General features: G+C 54.3%; 1 protein-coding gene and 1 pseudogene across 2 annotated transcripts; both read right to left on the reverse strand.

Moving 5' to 3' along the window:
• Nucleotides 1–1,688: 1,688 nt before the first annotated feature.
• Nucleotides 1,689–24,129, reverse strand: OTUB2 (OTU deubiquitinase, ubiquitin aldehyde binding 2). Of its 2 annotated transcripts, XR_009518299.1 has the most exons (7): nucleotides 23,941–24,129; nucleotides 11,455–11,550; nucleotides 9,962–10,080; nucleotides 6,558–6,642; nucleotides 5,782–5,976; nucleotides 3,625–4,937; nucleotides 1,689–3,010 (listed from the first exon to the last, which is right to left on the reverse strand). XR_009518299.1 is itself a non-coding variant. In XM_060003998.1 (6 exons), the coding sequence occupies exons 1-6, from the start codon at nucleotides 23,941–23,943 to the stop codon at nucleotides 4,731–4,733; spliced, it is 705 nt and encodes a 234-aa protein (XP_059859981.1). In that variant the 5' UTR covers nucleotides 23,944–24,129; the 3' UTR covers nucleotides 1,689–4,730. The 2 variants fall into 2 exon arrangements, 1 of the variants encoding a protein (XP_059859981.1); XM_060003998.1 differs by having other exon boundaries at nucleotides 1,689–4,937.
• On the reverse strand, nucleotides 13,223–22,112 carry LOC132421154 (regulatory factor X-associated protein pseudogene; annotated as a pseudogene).
• Nucleotides 24,130–24,268: the final 139 nt, after the last annotated feature.

A 24,268-nucleotide genomic window follows, 5' to 3' on the forward strand; every position in this document is an offset into this window, starting at 1 on the left:
AGGATATGGGGACACAGTCATAGTCCTCTGGCTGCAGGATGCACGCGGGGTGTGTCTCACTCCGCTGCACGGTGTGGATAGAGCGAGAGGCTGGTGAGCTTCGCAGATCACTGTAAAGTCATTTCTGCCTGGCTCCGCAACGTGTGTTCCCGTTTTTCTCCACAGAAGAATCCTAACAGCTCCTTAGCTCTACCTCACAGCTGCTGTCTTGTCTTAGCCTCGCTGGGAGGTGGGCAGGGAAGAGATTGCCGGCTTCCAAGAGAACACAGCTTCCGTGACATCACAGAGCCACGTGTGGGGAAGCCAGGAGCAGTCTGCTGAGTCTGGCTGTGAGGCACCTGGGATCTGGCCCTGGCCAGTCTCTCCAGCCTCGTCTCTCTGCTTCCTTCCTCTGTGTGACAGAACCGGTTGCTGCCCACGGTCTCATGCCCCCATTCTTTTGCCCTGAGCCTTTGTCCAAGCTCTTCCTTGGCCTGTTTGCCTTTTCCTGCCCCTGAGCACTGCTGGCCCCTGAGACCCAGGAGGTGATGTGTTCCTCTCGTGAGCTCCCACAGTACCCAGGCTCACCCTCTTCACGGCACTTGCCACACTGGCCTCCGGCACCTTGCTGAGCTCCCTGCGGGCAGAAGCTGCTTATTACTCCTTGCAGCCCTTGCACTTAGATCAGGGCCTGGTGTAAATATGTGCTGAGGGAACCCGAGACCTCCCGGCGCCACCGCAGCTTCCTCCGGGTCAGCCTGGGTGAGTAGCCACAGTCATGGGAGAAGCACTGATTTCTGCACAGCTAAGTCTGGGCTTCTAAACAGACGTTCCCTTGGCCTCATGGTTGGCAGCTGTGTTCCCTCGGTCCCTGTGGGCAACTGCAACAGGGTAGTTGGCCTAAACTCAGATTCAGGTATCACTGAGTGTTGGTTAGGTATTTTTATCTACTTCGATTGTCATCTGGTTTTCCGTCAAGGCCCTGGGACATGAGTCTTAGAGTACCCTCTTTTGCAGTTGAGAAAGCTCACTGTGAGTGGCTAAGACGTGCTCAGGGTCACACGGCAGTCAAGTGGCAGAGCTGGGATAAGAACCTTGGGTATTTCCTTGTAGGCCCAAGGGAAGTTCAGAAAACTGCTTTGGTTTTAAAAGTCAGCAGTGTTGCCAGAGCCTGTCTCCCCAGTGTCACCAGTGACTGGGAGAGGAGAATGCAGAAGAAAACAGCCCTAGTCTGTGAAGCTCCTGAGTGACAGCTATCAGAGGATGGCAGGGGGGCTCTCCATTTTCCAAATGATACAGTGGAAGTATACGCAGGGTCAGGGTCCCTTAGCAGCACCTGGGCCATGAGAGGCCTGAGGATACTTGGCACAGGCCAAACAGAGCCACTAATGTCCTTGCCCTCTAACAGCAAATTCCTTTTTGTGGGGTAACATGTTAAAGAGCTAGGTTTTAAAAGATAGGGCCAGCCTCCCTGACAGTTTTGCTGTCTGACCTGATGAGGTGAAGCTTTGGTGAGGCCTGTGGTTCCTTTGGCACCTCCAGCCCAGCCCAAGGACAGAGTTTCCAGAGTGTCTGGACCTTTCACTAAACAAGGACACTCCTACCCGTGCTAGTCCACTCACACGTACAAGCCCCATAGGATAGCAGTGTTGATTTTTGGTGCATACCAGGTACCAACTATTAAGAAGCCAGGACGAACAGTTGTCATGGAAACCATTTTAATGCTAGGAAAATGTTTTTACCCATTGCCCGAGGAAGCTGTGGGCCTGGCCTACGTCCCACGGGACAAGGGGCCCCTGGGGAACCATTTACTGAGCCACAGCCCCTGCCCCTATTTCCGCTCAGCACGGGAATGCGTTTGGTCCTTAGACTTCTTCCCTGTTTGGGAAACCACAGTGCCACTGCCAAGGTGGCGTGTTTTCCCATCTTGCAGTGTTCTGCCGCAGCCCGCTGGGAAGGGTCCGTGGGGGGAAGCATCCCACTTGTAGGGCGCTCGCTAGGCGCCAGGTCTTGCGATTGTTTTCACATGTAATCTTGTTCCACTTGAACCGATAATTCTGTGACGTGTTGTCTCCATTCCACTAATGTGGGAACTGGAACTTGGAGGTGAAGGGACTTGGCCAAGGTCATATAACTAGTTAGTGGCAAAGCTGAAGATCTGAACCCAGGCAGCCTGGCTGCAGAGCCACTCTGTGCTTAAAGTAGGAACCAAAAGCAAAGACAGTGGTTTTTGTTGCCAGATATTCGCACTGGTTTGTAAAGTTCCCTTTGGAAGGAAGGTAACACGTGCAGTTGTAAAGACAAACTCTGAAAGCAACCTTCCTTCCAGCTTTTGGTCTGCAAAGAGAAGGCTTTGTGGGGCGGGTGAAGAATTACCCAGGAAGTGTGATTGCGGGTGTGACTGGCTGCGGTACATAAGCAGGGCAGTGTCCACGGGTGACTGGGTTTTACATTTGTTACTTAAAGCTTCTCTGAATTCTGCCACTCCTTTCCTCCATAGTGCTTTCCCTTCAGAGACAAGATCTGAGGGCAGATGTGAAGGGAAGAGAGCAGTGGTTTGGATTTGCCCAATGGTTTTATGAAAAACGGGAGAGCAGAGAGGAAGGTCATGAAAACAGCCTGCCTCTCTTGGGCATTCTGATTCTAAACTGATAGGATCTCTCTTGGGAAGAGGGTCCCACATGAGCACTGGCAGGCTCTCCGGCCTGGAAACACAGCACAGACACACCTCAGGGGGAATTTCTCCAGCCTGTCTGCCAAAGAGAAAGCTTTGCTTTTGTGAATGCTACACAAACTACAAATGCAGTTAAGTGGCCGCCAGTGCTGATTATACTGTGCTCGAGAGCCCAGCTGGAGGCCCAGGACCCATCTCACAACTGCTCAGAGCAGCCAAGATTCAGCTCAGTGTCCTTCAGTTTGGAAACAGGGATCGTGATACTCACAAAACATGTAACATGTTACCCCACTCTTACAGTGTACTTGTCACAGCACTCCTGTCCAGTGATCAGAGATCAGGGTCAGCTTTACATTCCTGTGAAAAAGTGACAGTCACTTAGCTTGAGCCCTTGGGGTCCAAGTTCCAGCCAAGGGCAGTATGGGAACCTGGGTCCCTGCCTGGCATTAAAAGGACCCTGACATCAGTTTTCACAAAGGCGGAAGACTGATACCAATCTGACATTTGCATACAAGGGTTGGGAGCGGTCTGTCACCCAGTCCTCCTGGTGCACAGTTTGCCTGTCGGCAGACACCACAGCCTGACACTGCAGCACCAACAGGTTCTAACAAACCCCTGCAGAATGGAACCTGTGAGGCCTTCGATTAAGGAAGGCAGTTCCACGCCCTTGCATTCTCCATTTCTTCCCAGAGGAAGAGAGCTTGCTGGCAGCGCCCCAGCCCAGCCAGGGCTCCTCGAGATCCTGAGGCAGCAAGGTGAGGAGGTTATTAAGGGGCATAAGTCCAGGTGGATGAACAGGGAGACTGGCAAGCGCCAGGGCTCTTGGCTACCAGGCGGTTTCCCCAGAGGTGATCTCCCCACGGCCAGTCTCCTCGGCTTATCTCTGTCCTTTCCCACTAACCTCTAGCCAGCCCGTAAGCCAAACAGAAGCGGGGGAAGGGGAGAGGAAGCCAAAGACAGCCTCAAAACACCTTGTGTGTGCTGCTCAGCTGGCGTCTACGGCTGCACGTGCTGATCGATGTCTCCACCTGGCTGAGGATCCATGTTCTACTTCCAGGATGTGTTGGGGACGATGAGACACCTTCTTGGCCCCAGACCTTAGGCTTTCTCAGTGTCTGTCCAGGTGGGGCTGGCGGCAGAACCCTGCAGGGCTGCCCGCCAGAAAGCAGGCAGTCCTGGCCCTGAGGGAGATAGAGGGGCCCGACAACTCGGGCTTCACGCTGATGGCTACAGGCCTCTTTCTAGACTTTGGCATAAAAGTATCTTTTTCCTCAAGTTAGGGGTAAGAAAACAGTCATGAATGCTTGGAAGTACACTGAAGCCCTCGCATTCAAATTGGCCTCAATTCACCGTGTGCCCAAGTCCAGTCCAACAGCTGACTGGACTTGATTTTTTATAGAACTGGTAAGTCACTCAAGACAGCTGATCTTGGGCTTTTCTTCTCCTACAGAGAGGCACTGCCCCTGGTGAAAATAAACCAGAGGACCCCATTTTTATACCACAATGGAATGTCAACACTGGCAGGAACCTCCTCCAGATGAAGAATTGGGCCCAGAGAGAGGAGGTATCCTATGCAAGGTCTCAGAACTGGGGTAGAGCCAGGGCATATGGCTTCCTAGCCCAGAGTTAGAAAACATTTGATCCTCCATGAAGATAAATATTAAAAATATCGCCAAGTTACCACCAGTCCATAGTGAGTAGACCTTATTCCCAGTGACTTTGCCCAAAAGGCTGCACATTTTCTAACTATAGTCTAAATCGCTTAGAAAAATTGAAAAGCTGCAATGTTCCATTCAGAATGCAGTCCCGTAGGGCTTCCCTGGTGGCGCAGTGGTTGAGAGTCCGCCTGCCGATGCAGGGGACGTGGGTTCGTGCCCCGGTCCGGGAAGATCCCACATGCCGTGGAGCGGCTGGGCCCGTGAGCCATGGCCGCTGAGCCTGCGCGTGCGGAGCCTGTACTCCGCAGCGGGAGAGGCCACAGCAGTGAGAGGCCCGCGTACCGCAAAAAAAAAAAAAAGAAAAAAGAAAAAACGCAGTCCCTTTAGGTGACAGGCTCCACTGCATGGTCTAAAATTAATCAACGTTTATCGGCTGTATAAAGGATGTTGTAGTGGGACGTTTTATAGAGCAGGTAAACGGAAGGGACGGCACACTCGGGGAACACGTGGTGGTTCAGGGCCGTGTCCATTTCGTCCACATACTCCACCTGCAGGGCAATGTTCAGTGCCTGGGACAGGGCCGTGATCTGGATGTGGTCACACTCCGTGGCCATGGGCTCTACTTCCTGCAAAGGTCACAATGAAAAAACAACCCAGTTGAGGATGGAGGCCTGGCAGAGGACAAGTGAGAGGTCCAACCCTGGCTTTCGTGGTCCTAGGTCAAAACCTCTGCGCTGGGAAATAATCTCCACAACAACCTGTGAGGCAGATGTTGACATCTGCATTTTCCAGAGGAGGAAACGCAGGCTCGCTGAGGAGGTAACAGATAGACATTGCCACAGTTGCAAGGCTTGAATCTAGATCTTTTTGATTCTGGACCCCCTAGTTGTGAGAAGAGGACACTACTTGGAAGAATCTGGAAAGGGGGGCAGGAGTTTTTCAGCTTGGGCTTCCTAATGCACAAAGTCAATCTCAGCAGAAAGGGACTTTATCATAAAGGGATTTCAAGCTTACGTGCTTACAGAGGGCTGGGTGAGCGAGTGGCTGAGTCAGTGGAGACACAAGCTGCCTACTGAGTCCCAATAACCAGGGCAGCTGCCACTTAGCTCCTGCTGATGACTGCCGGGCAAGAAGAAGGCCTGGGAAGGACTTCCCTGGTGGCGCAGTGCTTAAGCTCTGGGGTTGCTACTCTGTAATTTTGTGAACAGTCTAGTCCAAAGCCCTTATTCCTCAGATGAGAAATCTGAGGCCCAGAGAGGGAAAGTGACTTGCCCAAAGCCACACAGTTTGGGCAGAAGGAGGATGTGTTCCGGCTTGCTAACCTAGTGCTCTTTGAATTGCAATGTAGACATGACATCCAGGTCCCCTGGTTAGGGAATGCTGGTGCTAAAGTCTCCTACGGAGAGAGGGATGAGAGCGGAGCCCAGGGCCAGAGGCCGAGTCCCCAAAGCCTGGGCCCCGAGGACCTACATGAGTGCAGAAGTCTTTGATGTCCATCTCCTCATCGATGAAATGTCGGAAGAAGTCTCCGCGGTTCCTGATGAAGGCTGACGTGAGCAGGCGCAGGAACTGCACGATTTGGTCCGAGGAGCTCTGGTCGTTGAACACCTTCAGCAGGCTGGACACGGAGCTGTCCTTCTCCACGAGCTCTACCACACTGTAAAACTGCAGCCCTTGGGCCCTCAGCCAGGGGACGGGCAAGCCCCGCCCCTCCCTCCACGGGCATTTCCATCTTCAAATCCTCAAGTTGAGGCGCCAAAATCAATCAATCAGATCCCGCCAAAGCTCGGTAACAGGGTTAGAGAGATTCTGTAGTGAGTCCCTCAGCCCGGAGTCACGTCTAAGGAGCAGCGGTTAGTCTCCCTCCTCATTGCTGTGGTTGCAATTCTTATTTACAGATTCAGAACTGACAGTCTTCCAACCCCACCGCCTTCACTAGTGGGGTCCGGGGAATGGGGTGGAGAGGGGAGGGGCGGAAGGAGGCTGGGGGAAGTTTCCAGCCTGAGAGCTAGTGCCCCAAAGGAGGTACCTCCTCCCAGAGAGACGGCAGGGCCCTGGGCTCCCTGTTCCCTCGATGTCCCCACAAGCAGGAAGCAACCCTCAGCCCTTCCCCAGCTGGGAGGAGCCAGAGGGGCGCAACCACAGAGCCCTGGGCGGTGAGGGGACTCCGGCCAGTGCCCGCTCCTGTCTGCTCTGCCAGCGAGGGAGGACCTGGCCCCTCAGCTGTCGTGCCCAGGTTAACTCACAGCATTAAAGAAGTTTTGGAACTTGTGCTCCTCGAAGCCAGCAGCCAGAAGGTCGTTTGGGGTCTGCAGTACACGCTCTTTGAACCTGGAGGGGAAAGACTGGTACTTACAAGGAACTGCAGGGGGCGCTGCTGTGACATCAGCTGTCATCCCACTCACCCACCAACCCCATACACACCTGAGAGGGTACGTGTCATTTTTCTACTAGGACTTTTTTTCTAGTAGGACTTTTCTACTTTTCAAAGCACTTCCACGTGGACCACACACTGATTTGTTCCGTCCTCCCCTGTACAGTCATGGGAGGTGGGTAGTATACCCATTTCACAGATGAGGAAATTGAGGTAATCACCACCCACTCCCAGATACATTGATTCTACCTTTCGAAGGTCTGTTGACTCTGTCCCTCCTTCCTGTCCCCATGGTTCCTGGTGTGTCAACACCATCTCTGGCCTGGGCCACACCCAGCCTTCCCTCACTCCTGGTCCCCTCTCCACAGGGACCTTAGAGTGACCTGCCACAGCCTTCTCCCTCAGGACACAGCTCCTCAGCACAGGTGTCCTGGAAGGGCCCCTGCCGAGCTCAGCAGCCTCATCTCTGGTCAAGTCTCACAGCTTCCCTCACACCCCACAGTCACTACCCATTTGCGTTTTCACCCCTTAGCCTCCACTGTCCCCTTAGCCAGGGATGCTCTTCTCAGAGGTGTGCTAGCGCTGGTTTGTACCTGCTCACAAGAGCTAGTTGTTAAATTTACGCATTTTGCCATCCAGGTGTTAAGCAGCCATTATTTAAGAATCAAGTTATGTAAACTTAAATAACTTTAAAACACAAATTATAATCTATGCTCTCGAGGTAATCTTTGTCTACTGGGCGTGGATGGTGGCAATATGATTTGGACTACAGCATGTGTTACGTATCTCTTCCCAACTCCCTGTTCAGTGACCCCATGATGGTAGCTTGGAAAAAAAAAATCATGACGAGTATTTATACTACAGAAATCAACTCGCACCACAAATCAGGCCTCCCGGCCAAACAGCCACTAAACTTCTGCCAGCACTGACCATCCCTCGAGACCTGGTCCAGGGACCCCTGCTTTGTTAGTGCTCCCACTGCAGGCCCCCCACTGGCACGGCCCCATCTGGGACCTGTCCTGGTCCCCTTGGGGATGGCGAGGAGCTGCCCCAGGACACAGAGTTCAGCAGCAGAGATGAGATACAGTCCAAGTGATTGGGCCACAGAAGGGGGTACATCCCCCGCAGGAAGGACCAAGTGGAGAGGCTCTGGGGGACCAGCTGGCACGGGCGTAACCGCAGCCTGTCCCCTGGGAGGGGAGACCAGACTCTAGGGTTTTCACGAGGGACTAAAGGCACAATGAGAAAGGCCTGGGAGGCTTAGGTGACTTGTGGGACAGGGGAGGTGAGGGGAGGGTGGTGTGTGTGAAGTGGAACCATCTACCTGGAAGGTGAGGTGCTTCTGCCGAAAGGCAAACCACCAAAGGCTGGGCCGGCCGGCGTATCTGAGCCCGGTTTGGCCAGGGCAGGTGTAGGAAGGAGTGCTGTGCTGGGAGCCGCAGCCCTGCTGCTAAGTCGCTCTCCGGCTTTGGGCCATAGGCTCCCCTTTCGCATGGCATGGGTGATGGTAACAGGCCTCCACGAGAGGTGCTGGGAGGGCCCCTCTGGCCACTGTTCTGTGAGGCTGTGAATGTGCACAGCTCTGTTCCCAGCTTTCCTACCTTCACACCCTTCCCCTCCCTGGCCACACACTCCTGAGCCCCCGCCGCATCCCCCCACTCATTCCTCACCAACGACTGCGGGCCCCGCCGTGCCAGCCCTGGGGACACAGAGACGGCGACACACAGACCCAGTCAAGCGAGGGACGAACACCCAGGGCAGGACTCCCGCCCCGACGAGGTGAGGGAGGAGAAGGACGGAGTCAGGACTTGGAGCACAGGCCCTCTCAGCCACACGCCAGCTTTAGTGGGACCTTGGGCAAGTCACTTAACCTTTCCGAAGCTCGGTTTACTCATCTGTAAAATGGGGCAACACCCTCCTGGTACTTCCCACTGGACCCCACTTGGATGGCTCACGGGGATTTCAGACTTAGCAACATGGAGCTCCTGCTTTTTTAACTCTCAGGCCAAACCCCAGGCACCCATCCTCGACTCCTCTCTCTGCTCACACACCCCGCTCCAGCCACGAGTGAATCCTGTTGGCGCCCCCCTGCAGGGCTCTGCGATCGACCTCCACCTGCTCAGGCCACCGTCACCACCCCTCCTCTGGGCTCTCCGGAGCACGTCCCCTGCTGCTCCCTGGCTGCGCGCCGCCGCACTTATCCTGCGCGCAGCAGGCCGCACATCAGGCCCCTTGCTCCCTTGAACCCTCTGTGGCTCCATGTCATTCAGGCCGACATTCAAGGTCCTTAAAAAGGCCCGTGAGGCCCCACCCCGCCTGCCCCCGCCACCTCTCCAACCCCTACTTAAAACTGCAGCCTCTACCCCTGGACAACCTGGCCTCCTGTCCTGCCTGAGTTTTCTTCCCACAACGCTTATCACCGTCTGACACATCAAGTACGCTTCGTATCCACTGTCCCTCTTTTCCGGTCAGGATGCCAGCTCCACAGGCAGGGTGTTTTGTCTCTCGTTTGCTGCTGCATCCCCAGGGCCCACAACACAGTCTGCGTGTGGCACCCAGTTGGGCGATGGCTGCAGGAGCAAGGGGGCCCCGGACGGAAGGCAGGGTAGAAACCTGCCTCGGCGAAGGAGTTCTGGTGCCGGAGTCCACGGTGCAACCACAGGGGCTCTGTGACCTGTGGCCACTCTGCACTCTTTCCCAGGGTATGTGGGGAAGGGTGTCTGACAAGGAAGCCCGGGGTCTTCATCCAATCCTGTAAGGGCTGTGAGACCTCCAAGGACAAGAAGCAGCTCTCAGCTCCTTGCTCCCCAGCATGGTCCGAGGCCCAGCGGCAGGGGCGGCTTCTCTGGGAGCTTGTGAGAAATGCGGAATCCCCCGCCCTAGAGCTACTGAACTGGAATCTGCATCTGAAGAAGATCCCAGGGGGGTTGCACAAATGATGAAGTATGAGAAGCCTCGAGCTAAGCCAAAACCCGAGGGTCTAAGGGAGGATCGCTACTACGGGCAGCAGCTGCGGGACAGAGGGACCTTGGACAGCATCAACTCTGGATCCAGGCTGACCAGGTGGACCCCTGGGTTACTCAAGGTCAGCGAGATCATCCAGAACAATGGGGCAACGCTTCTTTGTGTTCTCCTTGCAGTGAGTCTTCGAGAACGCACCCAACGCGACTTGCCTAAGCGCACTGAGACCGGAGGGCTGAGAGTGCCCGCTAGGTCACTGTCCCTCCCCAGCTGGCCCCTTGGCAGCCCACCCAGCATCCCCTGTGCCCCACTCACTTGAGTATCTCCCTGCTCTTCCCCAGCAGAGATTCCAGGTAGGAGTAGCCCAAGGCCCGGTAGAAGCAGTTCCCATCCCCCTTGGTCTTGCGGATCGCAGTGAACCTTTTGCTGAGTTCCTGCGGGGGGCAGAGGAAATGTGGGTGTCTGCACCAACAGCACCCCCGTCGTGTCCCGTCAGGGCCGGGGCCCCTGCCTCCCCCACGTAACACCTGCTCCCTCCTCTCAGACTGGCTGCCCTTCACGGTGTCCCAACTCTCATCCCACAAAAATAAAACTACTCAGAGTGTGTCCTGTGTCAGACACTGAGCACGAACGGGGTTGGGGGGGGGGGTCCCACGGCCCTGCCCTCGGGAGCCTACAGTCTGAGGTGAGATGGACAGTCAGATGATCGTGACAGGAGGACAGGGGAAGCGCCGGGGTGCCACGGAGCAGTGGCATCTACATCAGACTTCAGCAGTCCAGGAAGACTTCCTGGAGGAATGGCACTGAGAGGAGGTGCAGCGGCGTGCATGGTGGGGCAGTGAGGGTGGGCATGCCTGTGAGGTGGGCCAGGAGGCTGCAGAGTCGGTAGGAAGGGCCTCCTCAGCCTTCTCCAAGCAGTCTGGCCAGTCCTTCAAAGGGTTTCTTGGGAGGTGTGGCCTCCCCATGCCACCCGCTCCGGCTCTGCTCCTGGCTGTCAGCTTCCCTCTGAAACGGCCCGGAGTCCCCATGGCTGCCTCCCGGGCCTGCCTACCATCAGGGTTCTGACAGCAGAGCTGGTTTTCAAGGGGTCCCACCAGAGTGGAGCTGACAGGGCCCACCAGAGGCAGGCCGTAGGGAAGGATGCGCTCCTTGAAAACTCCATCTCAGCTCCCGAGGGGGTTTCAGGGGACACGAGAGTCAGTGTGCCACCCAGCCTTTGCTCCTGTCCTGGCGGGAAGCCGAGAGGTGAAAAGGGGGCACCAGGGGAGCGCCCAGGCTCCTTCTTGTTCTGTGACTGTCCATGCATCCTTCCAGCAACCCTACCCCCACTTTTTCATAGCCCGGCTGGAGTGGGCTTTCCCTCCTGAGAGATGCCCTTGCAGGGCGGTTACAAAGACGACTTTTATGAGGTCGGCCTGCTGGTCTAAATGCCAGCTCCTCCACGCACTAGCAGTAGGGCCGTGTGCTTGCCATTTAACTTCTGTGCCTCGTTTCCCTCAGCTGTAAAACGTGGGTAATAGAAGTTCTGACCTTGCAATGTTGTACTGAGGTCTCAGGGAGAAAGGAAACACTTAGGAGAGTGCCTAGCTTTTTAAAAACAAAAGTGCTATTTTTTTTTCTCTTTGCAGCGAAAGGATTTCTCATTAAGGCAAATGCCCAACATCACAATATTCTGGGAGCCCTTTAATTTGCCCAGGAACCTGGTCCAAATGCGAAGCCTTTTTTACCCTCAAAGTGTCACCTCTTTCTCTGCTCCCAACTCCAGCCCATTTCATCTAGGCTCCCCTTCTTCTGACCCTCTGCCTTACCTGGATTTTCCTCTGGTAAATCCTGTTTTCAGGATGATCCCGAAGAATTGACAGAGTGTCACATTTTTCTGATATTAGGTTGAAAGATGCTTCACTCTGAAAGACAGAAAAAGGAGCGAAGCTGTAACAATTTTCAAAAGCAGCTGTTGGGCTTTCACCAACAGAAAGCCTCTGAACTGCTGGCTGCAGGACACAGTGAATGTTATCTCCCCCTGACAGAAGCACCTCCGGGTGTGTGACTAGTATCCCAGACGCCATGGTCCCCGGCGGGCAGGGAGCCAGGGTCAGGCCCACCATACAGGGGTATCAACTTGTAACTTCCAAACTGATACGTTTTATAGAACATAATACCTCAGTGCACAAAAATAAATTCAAAATGGTTTAAAGATTTAAATGTAAGGCCTGAAACCATTAAACTTTGCTAGAAGAAAACATAGGCAGTAGGCTGTTTGACATTGGTCTTAGTAACATTTTTTGGATATGTCTCCTCAGGCAAGGAAAACAAAAGCAGAAACAAACAAATGAGACTACATCAAACTAAAAAGCTTTTGCACAGCAAGGGAAACTTTCAACAAAAGGAAAAGGCCATCTACTGAATGGGAGAAGATATTTGCAAATAATATATCTGAACAAGGGGTTAATATCCAAAATATATAAAGAAGATATACAACTCAACATCAAAAGCACAAACAACCCAATTAAAAAACGGGCAGAGGATCTGAATAGACATTTTTCCAAAGAAGACATACAGATGACCAACAGGCCCATGAAAAGATTTTCAGCATCACTAATCATCAGGGAAGTGCTAATCAAAACCACAGTGAGGGGCTTCCCTGGTGGCGCAGTGGTTGAGAGTCCGCCTGCCGATGCAGGGGACATGGGTTCGTGCCCCGGTCCGGGAAAGATCCCACATGCCGCGGAGCGGCTGGGCCCGTGAGCCATGGCCGCTGAGCCTGTGCGTCCGGAGCCTGTGCTCCGCCATGGGAGAGGCCACAACAGTGAGAGGCCCGTGTACCGCAAAAAACAAAACAAAAAAACCACAGTGAGGTATCACCTCACATCTGTCAGAAAGGCCATTATCAAAAAGACAACAAATAACAAGTATCGGTGAGGGAAAGTGAACACTTGTGCACCATTGGTGGGAATGTAAATTGGTGTAGCCATTATGGAAAACAGTATGGAGATTCCTCAGAAAAACTAAAAATAGAACTACCATATGACCCAGCAATTCCACTTCTGGGTATTTATCCAAAGAAAACAAAAGCACTAATTAGAAAAGATATATGCACCCCTATGTTCCCTGCAGCATTATTTACAATAACCAAGATATGGAAGCAACCCAAGTGCCCATCAACAGATCAATGGATAAAGAAGATGTGGTATATATATGCAAAAGAAGATGTGGTATATATATGCAGTGGAAAATTATTCGGCCATAGAAAAAGAATGAAATACTGCCGTTTGCAGCAACATGGATGGACCTAGAGATTATCAAACTAAGTGAAGTGAAAACAGAGAAAGACAAATATTACATGATATCACTTATGTGTGGAATCTAAAAAAACAAATGAACAAATATAGCAGAACAGAAACAGGGTCATAGATGCACAATGTGCAATACGTATTTGTCCCCAAACGCACACACATTCATAGGAAAATGACTGTTTACCTTCTACCGGCAAATCTTACCCCATTTATCTTTAGTATAAAAATATGTCCATCCACTACAATAAGATAAAAAACGTGTAGGACTTCTTGATAAATTCCCTCACACTGATGTTCCTGGAAACCGCTGTTGTCTTTGCTCCAAAACTTGCTGAATTAGGAGTTGCTGCCGTTTCTGTGAAAACTGCACCACTTCTGGACTTCTTAGTAATGACCGTCTTTTCTGACTTAACACTTGTTCTAAAACAGTAGGTCTTGCAGGTCGACCCCCAAAAGATCCTGTTCTCTGTTTAACAGTGGAGACTGTATTACCTGCACTTTCCTCGAGTTTGACGTTTCCTGCGCCACCAGGCTGGGCGGCCCCACCGCAGTTCGGGGCCTGGTGGCTTTTCTGCTTCTTGTACTTATCCTCGTCCATCTGGTTGCAGTGCTTCTTGCACATCCACGGCTTGCGCTGCTTGGCCACCTGGCTGGGGGTCTGGCTGCAGCCCTCGTAGGTGCAGGTCTTGCTCACGCTGCCCTCGCCGCTGCCCCGTCTCCGGGCTCCCCCGCTGCCGCCCTCTCCCCCAGAGTGGGTCCCCTCGTCCTCCAGATCCTCCAGACTAGCCGTGCTCTCACCTCCCCCCGGGGGGTCCGAAGTGTCCAGCAGGTCTGCCTCGTCTTCTCCCGCCCCTCACCATCCCCCCCGCCACTTGGCACAGGTACCGATCGGGCGGCCCGGGCGCTGCCCCCCAGGGCCGGAGCCTGCCGCAGGGCGCCCTCGGCCACAGCCTCGTCCTGCCCTCCACGGGGGCGCGTCACCAACAGGGTGAACTGCGAGGCCGCGGCCGGGCCGGGGACAGGGGCGGGGGCCCCGCGGCGGAGCGCGGCCCTCGGCCACAGCCTGCACCTCCGCGCTGCTGAGACCTGGCGGGGGTCCACGACCCCGACCCTTCAGCACCTGCCGGGCCCAGCTGCACTTAGCAAACCAACGGCCGGGAACCCACTAGAGGAAAAGTCTCCGGCCATCATTTTTGACAGCTGTCACCGGGCGGCCTCTCAGCCTCCTCACTGACTAGACAGTGGCCTCCACCTAATACCGCAGTGCTTGAAAAGGAGCCTTCGGTGTTACAAACCCCTTCCCATCTGGAGAAATGGGTTGGATTTTGATGATGAGATTCTCCAGAGCTCACCACCGGAAGCAGAGAGCTGGCCCCCAGAATCGTACAATGAGGTGTAAGGGACTTCTAGGCTTACCTGGTCTCCAGCCTGGACAGACCCTAAACTTCTGTCTGACAATGAGCTTCTTTGGCTCTAATTCCTGTACTCGGCATCCAGGCTCTGTGACTGGGAAGCGGCATTTCTGGGGGGCCTGGAAGCTCTCAGCCCTCAAAGGCTCCAAAGTCACGCGGGCCTCCCTTGCCAGCGGGCAGCTGTCAAACCATCTGAGACCTTCCATTCACTTGATTCCCCAGGGCCCCTCACAGGGCCCGAAGCAGAGCAGGGGATGAGATGTTTGTTAAATGAATGAATAAAAGCCATCTCCCCGGTGAAGCCTCCCTGGTTGCCCCAGCCCATCTGAATCAGGCTTGGGCCCTCCCTTGAACTCATGCTTTGTTCCTTTTTCTCCCTTTCTGGTGGCCCCAAACATGCCCTCCCGAGATGTGGGACGCCCGGGCATCTTCCCAGACGAAAGCCAAACAGTGAGAAGATGAATGTTGTCCCTAAAAACAGCAGGAAAAGTATTTCTAAAAGAAGGAAGAGAGCGTGCAAATGCTTGTGGGTGGGCGAAGGGATTCTAGGTGTTGTTTCCGGAAGCTTCTCTTCTGTACCCAATCTTTGTTGCAAAATTCAGTCAGTCTCAGGCTCCTTCCTCACTTCTGCTCTGACACCACAGCGGCAGGCTGGCAGAGCAGGGGAGAGCCATCAGGAGGAATCAAATAACCATCCTGGGGCAGATGCTACGGGCTGCTTTCCCATCAGCCATTACCCATTTCTTCCCTACAGACAGGATTCCTGTTTTACTCTGGGCAAGGTGATGGAAAATGCCTGGGCTAAGTCATGATAACCCTAACCTCCTCCTTACTGATTTCCCTAGCCTCCCTTGCAGCTGTGGGCAGCCAAGTGACCGGGGCTGGCCAACTGGACTCACAAAAAATCTGCTGGGGGCTTTGGGGAAGGCTTTTGGTTTGGGATGTAAAGAACAGAGGCAGCGCGTCCGCCTCCTCCTTCTTCCTGACTTAATACTGATGCAACGTCTGCATTCCAGCAGCCATCCTGTGACCATGAGGTTGAAAGCCAACGCGTGGAGGATGGTTTGATGATCTGCTGCTACCCTAAGCCCAAGATGTATGAAATAATAATGGGTGCCATTACTGTACACCAGCTGTGTGGCCAAGCTCTAGGACTGAGGCTTACATATTCCCGCTATTTCATTTAATCCCGACTGACAATTACTAAACCCACTCTACTGACAAGGTTGGGTCCCTTGTGCCAGGAAGAGGTGTGCTGCAGATCTGCCTGACTCTGAAGCCCATGGAAATTCTACCAAGCCAAACTGCTGAGCAGACAGAGCTCAGAGTCCAGGAGCTCTAGAGGGACCAAGGCTGCTAGGCCTCAAAGGAACACTGTGTGCAGGGCAGCCTGGGGCCTTCTCACCTTCAGGCTGGGCCCCTGCAGTTCCCCCTCCATCCATTACAGGCAGAGTGCTCAGCCCCGGACCTCGGTGCCTACGGCAGGATCCCCCAGTCTGAGGGCTGCTCATCACAGGTGGAGTGAGAGATCATTTATAGGTGATGTCTGGACATGGGGGTTAGAAGACATTGGCGCCATTGGGAGCAAAACTTAATCTCTTTTCAACTTTCTTCAAACCTTCTAATTGTACCAAGGAGAAAGCAGGCTTCCAGTGTACCTTTAACTCCTTTCCACTGTGCTAGCCTCTTTTGAAGGGTGAGAAGGCCTCTGACTTGGAGCATAAAATCTTCCATTTTCATTTGCAATTTTTTTAACTTAAAACAAAACTTGTTAACTTTTTAAAAACTTTTTGGCCATGCCTCGCAGCATGCAGGATCTTCCCCGACCAGGGATCGAACCCGCGCCCCCTGCAGTAGGAAGCAGAGTCTTAACCACTGCACCGCCAGGGAAGTCCAAAACTTATTAACTTACTAACTTCATTGGCATAGTTATAAAAAGTGAACATGTTTGGACCTATTCTAAGTCATGGAAGACTCACATTATTGGCATAATAAATACCAATGGCTGGTGTACAGTTAATTTTGCACTCATACGGTGTGCTCATAAAGCGAATAGCCACGGGATCCCATGAGTTTCAGAATTTACAAATCCACCTCTGCTGACCCGAGGGTAAGGCGGGATGACAAACAGGTGCTATCCAGAAACAGCACGTGTCCCCACTCGACAATGCCCATCTCACGCACTCACCCACCCGCCGTCTCCTTTCACTCCAAAGTCCCATTATTTACCTATCTCACCAACAAAAAGTCCTGTTTTCACCCACAGCAGACTTAAAATTATGGTTTGGGTCTTTTTAAACAATGGGTGATTAAAAAGCAGCGCAGCTGTATTGAACGCTGCTCGCGCTTGGAGTGCCCCCCAGAAAAGACGGCAAATGGTGTGGGAGGATGCATAGTGCCCCCCAAAAAAGACGGCAAATGGTGTGGGAGGATGCATAGTGCCCCCCAAAAAAGACGGCAAATGGTGTGGGAGGATGCATAGAATCAGTTCTATTTGATGGGCAGTTTCTGAGAAGGTATCGCTGGGTGAGTGGAAAGGAGTATAAGGAATTAATCTTACATATGTAGAGATAAGTATTTAAGATGTTAGAAAGCCCGCCATCACCAGGCAAAATGAGAATGTTAAAGGTGGGTCAGGAAGGGGAAATGGGCCTCACTCAGGGAAGCCTCCCTAGCTTTTCCCCTTGCCATAGTCATATCTTAGGCTATTTAAAAGTCAACTTAAAAGAAAAATATTAAACAGCAGTTTGGGGGCGGGGGGTGGGGGGCTCTGGGTCGCTGAGAGCCAAGCTCGTCACACGCAGGGTTCCAGAGACCCACTGTGAGCACCGGCCTCTGCAAGGCATTCTGTCACCTTTTCCCCCTTCATCCCTGATCGCTGTTCCCATCCCGCCATCCCCCCACCCTCTACAGGTATTCCCTATGGTACGTCTTTCCATACGTATCTGCCTTTTTAAAATTGTTGTAAAACATACATAACACAAAATATACCATCATAACCAATTTGAAGCGTGCAGTTCCGTGGCATTAAGCACATTCACATCGCTGTGCAACCACTACCGTCCTTTCCAGAACTTTTTCATCATCCCCAGCTGAAACTCTACCCGTGAAACCCTAACTCCCCATTCCCTACCCCTCATCTCCACACGGCCCGGCCCCTGGCAACCACCACTCTGCTTTCTGTCTCCATGAATGTGCCTATCCTAGGGACCTCATGTAAGTGGAATGTGCGTCTTTTTTAAAATACAGAGCTGTTTTATGTATGCACGTGTTTTAAATATGCATACAAATTATTCTATAGATATCGCGGCTTTTTTTTCCTTCACTCAATACTATTTAAGAGCCACTCCTCCTGACAAATGGCTCCCAGGTTGGTTGCCCTGCCCTGTGATGGAGCTGTGAGTTAGCTCCAGCGCCCCCTCGTGGTCCCAGGTGTGTTTACTGGCGCCACTGGGAGGGGTGAGTGGAGTGGGTTTCTGCTTTGGCTCCTTTAAGTCCCTGCCTGGCAGCCCAGAGTGACCCAAGTCAGCCCGGGTGGTCCCCGGCCCCTCCCCATCGGCACGACCCTGGCCACAGCCCCGGAAGAACAGCCTCAGTATACGGGCCCATAAAGCAGGTACAATACTCTGGGTTTGACCTTGGCTGACTCTAAGTGGTGGTTTGTTTTTTTAAATCATGGCCCCAAATTTCCAGGATGTTATGGAAAAAGGACAGGCCTCGCCTGACAACGTCCTGTCAGACCTAATCAGGTTACCTAATCCTAAAGGATTTTAGCCTTAAACTGCTGGTTTGCAAATAGATGCTAATTAACTAAGCCAGGCAGAGAGCACCTCCGCTTGGAAACAGCTTTGAGCTATTGAGTCAAGGAAGATATTTCAAAGTGAGAGAAGAATGTTTCTCCGATCATCAGAGCCAGCACGGAACCACCTACAATAGTGCTGCTGACCCCGCACTCGATCCCCATCTCTCATCCATATACCCCGCCCCCCGCCCCATCCATATACCCCAATCCATGGATCCTGCCCCACTGGTGTGGCATCTGAAGCCCTGAAAGCTTCCGGTAAGGAAGTGACCAAGCAGAGCCAGAGTGAGGTCCCACTGCCAGGGCAATGCAGGAGCTCCCATCCCCGAAGCTGCTGCGCCCCCTGCCCACGGGAACCCCACGTGCCCAGCACTGTGCGAGCATCTCCAGGGTCCCCCAGCAGACGGTGGGGTGGCAGGGAGCTGCAGGGTGGGGAGGGCCACACTGCAAGGACTGGGCCCTGGCAGCTTAGTCCTGCAGGCCGTAAAGGTCTGACCCATGACATGACCTGTGACCCAAACCAAACCCCTGCCCCTCCTGTGAGTTCTCCGTGGGCCCCTCTTGGAACAGATATGGTTCACTTCAGAGTTTGAATCCAGCTTCTCTGAGCTTTCACGAGAGGCGAAACAACAGGAGAATGAAGTACCACAAGGACAGGGTCCTTTGTCACTTTTATCACAGTACTCCGAGTGCCTGGAACAGCAGCGGGCCCCCGGAAGGCACTAAGTAACCACTTGTTGAATGACTTAAGTTACCTTTGCCGGGAGGTCACCGTATGCCAGGCGCTGGGGATGATCTCACTTAGGCCTCGCAGTAGCTCTGTTTTACAAATGGAAACTGAAGCCCAGAAAGGTCAAGCTCTTTGCCCGAGGTCACACAGTGAGGCAATCCAGGGAGAAACTTCGATGCTGGTCACCCAGCACATCAAAGGTATTCAACAGACCTGGGTGCCTTTCTGCCCCAACTCTCCACAAAGAGAACCCACCTGGCCCTCGTGGGCCCTATCATCACTTCCTGATGGCTCCTTAGCAGCCCGGCCTTGGGCTCATGCGTCTGCCTACAAATCCCCCATAACGTACCCTTGGGTGCCTCTGTGTGCACCCCCAACCAAGGCTCTGAGGTGCTGGTGGGCCTCTCCTGGGCCCACCCTGGGCCCCGGCGGGCAAGGCCAGCCGTTAGCCTGCCGGACCTCCCTCTGAGGCTGCTCTGCTGGTGTGCTGACCCCGGGCCATGAGTCAGCCTCGTGAACCAGGCCCAGCCCCGAGAAGCCACAACGCACCGCGTGGCCTGACCTCAAGCTACCAACTGCTCCATGGCAGAGGCCAGAGCCTGCAGCCTCACCACCAGAGGGCCAGGGCCTAGAACGCAGCCAACCACCTCCCCTCAGAAGGTCCCTGCCACTTCTAGAGGCGCCCCGTGGCTCCAAACCTGGCCTTGCGTGCTTGGGGCTGGGGTCTCCACAGGGGGCTGTTTGCAGGGGCTGGAAGGAAATGGTTTTTTAAATGTCTCCTTCAGGGTATGATGTATAATATACCGACATATGGGATAATCAAACATTTTTATTGATGAGTGATCAAAAACATTTGGAGGCCCAAGATTCAGGGGAGACCTAGTGTCCTGAATTGCTTCCTATTGCTGCTGTACAAACAGCAACTAGTACAAACTCAGTGATTTAAAACAAGGTTTATTATCTTACATTTCACGGGGAGAAGCCACTCCCTTACCTTTTTTGGTTTCTAGAAGCTGCCTGCATTTCTTCATGATCCCTCCCTCCCACTGTCACGTCTCCTCACTCCCAGCCTCCTGCCTCTTCCTTATAAGGACCCTTGTGGTTACATCATTGGGCCCACCTGGGTACCCCAGGGTACTCTGCCCATTTCAGGACCCTTAATTCATCACAACTGCAAAGCCCCTGTTGCCACGTGAGGTACCCTAGTCACAGGTTCTGGGGATTAGGATGTGGGTGTCTTCGGGGCACTGTTACTCAGCCTACCACCCACATTCCCCCATCTCTGCAGTTCAGTTCAGGAAACAGAGAAGACTCTGCATCTGGACCCCTACCCGCCTTGGGTCACAGTTATTGGCTGGCCTTGCAGAGACCCCGAAGTCAGATGCTGGCCCTCTCTCATTTGACCCTGGACTCATACATCCTCCTAAGGGACCCTCAGATCTCCCGCCCTGACTTCTCCCTAGAGCTCCGGCCTCAAACACCACCAGCCACCAGGATGTCTGACCAAGATCCCAGAATTACTGTGCCCCTAACTGCTTTCTCTCTCCACCCCTGCATCCCCTCCAGGTGTCACCAGATCCTCAAAAGCTCCTCCATCCAGACAGAGCTCATGCCAAAGACCGGGGAGGCCTCTTCTACTCCTCCCCCTTCTTCCGTCAGCTCAGCTCCTGTGTCCGTCCAGAGCTGCCACCATCTGCCCTCAGGGAGGCTGCACCACGTGTCTGCCCAACTGACCTCCTGGCTCCCACTCCCAGCCCCCAGCCCCACCATCCTCCACAGCAGCCAGCACAGGCTCCTACCATGTGAAGCAGATGAGGACATGCCCTTTCCCAGTTCCCTCCAGTGGCTTCCTTCACATGGGAGAAGACTCAACCTCTGGATGACAACCACCCAGGTCCTACCCCATCCGGCCTTGCTCCCCTCACTCTCGTGAGCTCCAGTCACAGTGACCCTCCTTGTGTTCCCCCAAGACACCTCAGGGCCTTTGCACATGCTGTGCCTCTGCACGGAATGACTCTCGCCTCTTTACGTGACTCAGATGGCGCAACCTCCTTCCCTGACCACCCTGTGAAGGTTGCCCCTTCCCCACCCCTACTGCCTTGACTTGTTTTATGTCTGTAGAGCTCTCTGACATGTAGGTTCACTCATTTACTTGCACGCTGTCTGTCACCCTCCACGAGAATGTCAACTCCATGAGGGCAGGGACTCTGCCTGCCTGTCATGACTAGATTCCCCAGTGCCCGCCACACAGTAATGCCCCCGAATGGATAACGAGCAGATGAGTGAACAGATGCATGCGCTGGCCTCCGACTCCAGCCTGGCCACTTCCAACCCTCTGTCCACTCCATTGCCAGACGGCATCCAAAGCAACCATCTCTTATTTGTCAAAAATATGTTACGGTCCTCGCCCCTCCCCAGCCACACCTGCAGAATAAAGTCCAAAGCCCACGGTGCAGCACGCGAAGCCCTTCATGGCACATTCTGACCCCACCTGCTTTTCTAAACTCATCTCTCCTCCCTCCCCCAAGCTCCCTGCATCCATACAGACCGCTCACCTCTCCCAGCATATCCCACTCTTAACCATGTTTACAGGCCTGTAAGCACACTGTCCCACCCTGACCGGAATACACTCTTCCCCAAATCCTTCCTGAAAACTCCTATACATCCTTCAATACCCCATTCAAAAGACTCCTTTGTGAAGCCTTCCTCAACACTCCCCACTCCCTCAGAGTGCATGGCCCCCTGCTGTGCTCCCCAAGCCCACGGTCAGGTGTCTTAGGTCATGACCAGTAGCTCAAGAATTGCTTGTGTCCAGCTCTGCCTTGTCCAACAGGCAGTAAGCTCCTAAGAGTGGGCAAGCCCCTTGTCTTTCTCATCAGTGCCCAGCATGGGGCTGGACTAGGGTACCTACTGGGGCTTGTTTGACAAACCAAAGAACAAAGCACAGAAGGGCCCTGTGGTTTTGCTATTCACATCCGACCCTCATTCTTCACTGAATGTTAAATGCCCTTTGAGTGAGCATGAGACCCCTCACTACCTACAACCTCTGCCAGTGGCAGCCCCAGGCTTTGTCCTCACCCTGGCCCCTGCATTCCCAAGGCGTTCTGTGTCTTCTACCTGGGACCCTTCATCAAGCTTAGCCCCGTGACTTTGAAACGAGCACAGAAAGAAAACACCGTATTCTCCAAAGACATTCTCCTCTGCCCACCACACACACACTCACCTCCATCTACACCACACAGACTCAGAAAACCACCAAAGGGCCCAGCACGGTACCTGCCAAACAGTAGGTGCTCAATAAGTGCTGGGTGAACAGAAGAGAACACACCGTGCACTGCCTCTGCCGCCCCCACCCTCCCAGGATTCCCCGGCAGACGTCCTATTTTGTGAGTTAACAACTTCATCCCTCTCCAAGGCAGCCACGCCACCCCTCACAGGCTGAGGGCTGATGCTCTGACTCCATCTGCCCTCTGACTTCCGGTCTTGTGAGTCCAGGGCAGACGTGAGGATGGAGTCAGAGGCCTTACTGTGCAGCACGAAGGCCAGAAGTTCAGGTCCCAGCCCTCATCACCCCTGCCATGCTCTCAGCTACCCAGTGGTGGCTGGAAGCCCCGCCAGCCTCGGCTCCAGGGTGGCTAAACCCATTATTACCTCAGCTCTGGCCACTCCCTAGCGGGCGATGCAGAAACACCTGGGTCCTCTTCCAGGAGCAGCAGAGCCAGGTAAACCCTTAGGTACTGGGTAGAAGCAGGAAGCTGGTGCTTCCAGATGCCCCAGAAGCCCTCAGCCACACCCAGCAGCAGGCTGGTTTGTCTAGGACAGGCCAGCGCAGATGACCTGGCTGCCCACACCACAGTCAGAATGTGTCAGACCGTGAACAGTTTCTGACCTGTGCCGCAAGCCAGCGGCAGCCTGCAGTGGTGACCCATTCCTCTGCCCAGACATGGGAGGGAGGAGGCCGAGCACGAAAAACCAGGCACCCGTGCATGCACATTTGCAGGACGCTGTTTTCACAGGGAAAGCCGTGCCCAGTTATCTGAGCCAACTGATCCACTCGCATCACCTCACGTGGTGCTCACAGCAGCCCAGTATACAGACGTGAAAAATAGTGCCGGGGATGGGAAGCGACCAACCAAAGCCTCTTGGCCTTCCAAGGGATGGAGGTGAGATTTGAACTCAGGGCTGTGTGACCACAAGCCAGGCCACCAGTCCTTATACTCTACAAGCTCCCTGGAGCAGGGGGGCTCAGAGTTGAAGAGTTTTAGGCACTCATCACACCCAGTCCTCTGCAGAGTGCCTGTCCCCCGCCTACCCTTGCCCCCAAGATGGACTGATGTAGAGCACTGGACTGGGAGTCCAGAGGCTTGGGTTCAGGTCCAAGTCTACCACGATCAGTCCCGGCCCCCTCCCTGTCTGGGCCTCAGTGGCCCCAGTTGACCAAGACCCGGTTGGCCTGGCTCAGAGGGTCTCTAGGGCCCTTTCTGCCTTCTAATTCAGGGGTTCCTCTAGTCTTTGCTTTGCCGGGACCCCTAATTCACGTGTCTCACAACCTGAGACAGCCTCTCCACGTGGGTCCTAACTCCAAAGACCTTCTGTTGACGTGTAGGTCGGAGAGGATGTCGGACACCCTTGCACTCCCCAGGTCCACTCTTGGGGCTTGGCAGTGGGAGGTCTCTCATGGCTGAGCCCTCGGATGGCTGGGGCCGTGAGCTGCCGACTGGAGGTCTACTTAACAAAAGGGAAGCGACCCTTAGCCCTGGAGCCTCCGGGTGCCCACCGTCGAGCGGCACTCGGGGACAGCCGGGACGAACGCGCCGGGGCGGGAGGCCTGGGAGCCGGGCTGGGTCTCCGTCGCTGGCCGTCCACGGGGTCCTTCCAAGGAAGGACTGGGCCCCCCGTATTCCTGGGGTGTCCGAACGCGTCAGGTCTGACGGCGGCGGCCGAGCCTCGCTCCCGACCCCCAGTCCCGCGAGTGCACATGCGCCCAGGCGGCGACCCCGCCTACCGAGCCCCCCTTCCCACTCCTCCTTCCCCGCTTCCCCGTTACGACCACTGACCATAGTGACCGGAGCCGTCGGGCCAGGTCCCGCCCCAGAGAGGAGGGATCGGTGCGGGAGGGCGCCCCGGGAACCACTGGCGGGCTCCGCCGTTGGGTCGGGCGGCGGGGTCCTCGAAGGCGTGGGGGCGAGCGGAGAATACACCCGACCGCTCCGCAAACCAGAGGTTAGACCACCACTGTGTCCCAGCAAGACACACGCCCCTCGATTGACGTCTGAGGCGGACAATCAGAAGCCAGGTCACAGGACGTCACAGAAAGCGGGTGGAACTTCACGAGCCTCCAGCCTATCCTTTGGGGCACACTTGACAGGGTACCGCCTCCTTTTA

This window comes from Delphinus delphis, chromosome 2, assembly GCF_949987515.2.
Source record: "Delphinus delphis chromosome 2, mDelDel1.2, whole genome shotgun sequence".
NCBI classification, from domain to species: Eukaryota; Metazoa; Chordata; class Mammalia; order Artiodactyla; family Delphinidae; genus Delphinus; species Delphinus delphis.

Excerpts from the sequence above, each read along its gene's own strand:
- OTUB2 (XM_060003998.1), bottom strand. Across the intron at positions 6,643-9,961 it reads AAGAGCAGGGAGATACTCAA|GTTCAAAGAGCGTGTACTGC; the intron begins GTGAGTGGGGCA and ends TTTCCCCTCCAG. Across the intron at positions 5,977-6,557 it reads TCCAAAACTTCTTTAATGCT|TTTTACAGTGTGGTAGAGCT; the intron begins GTGAGTTAACCT and ends CAAGGGCTGCAG.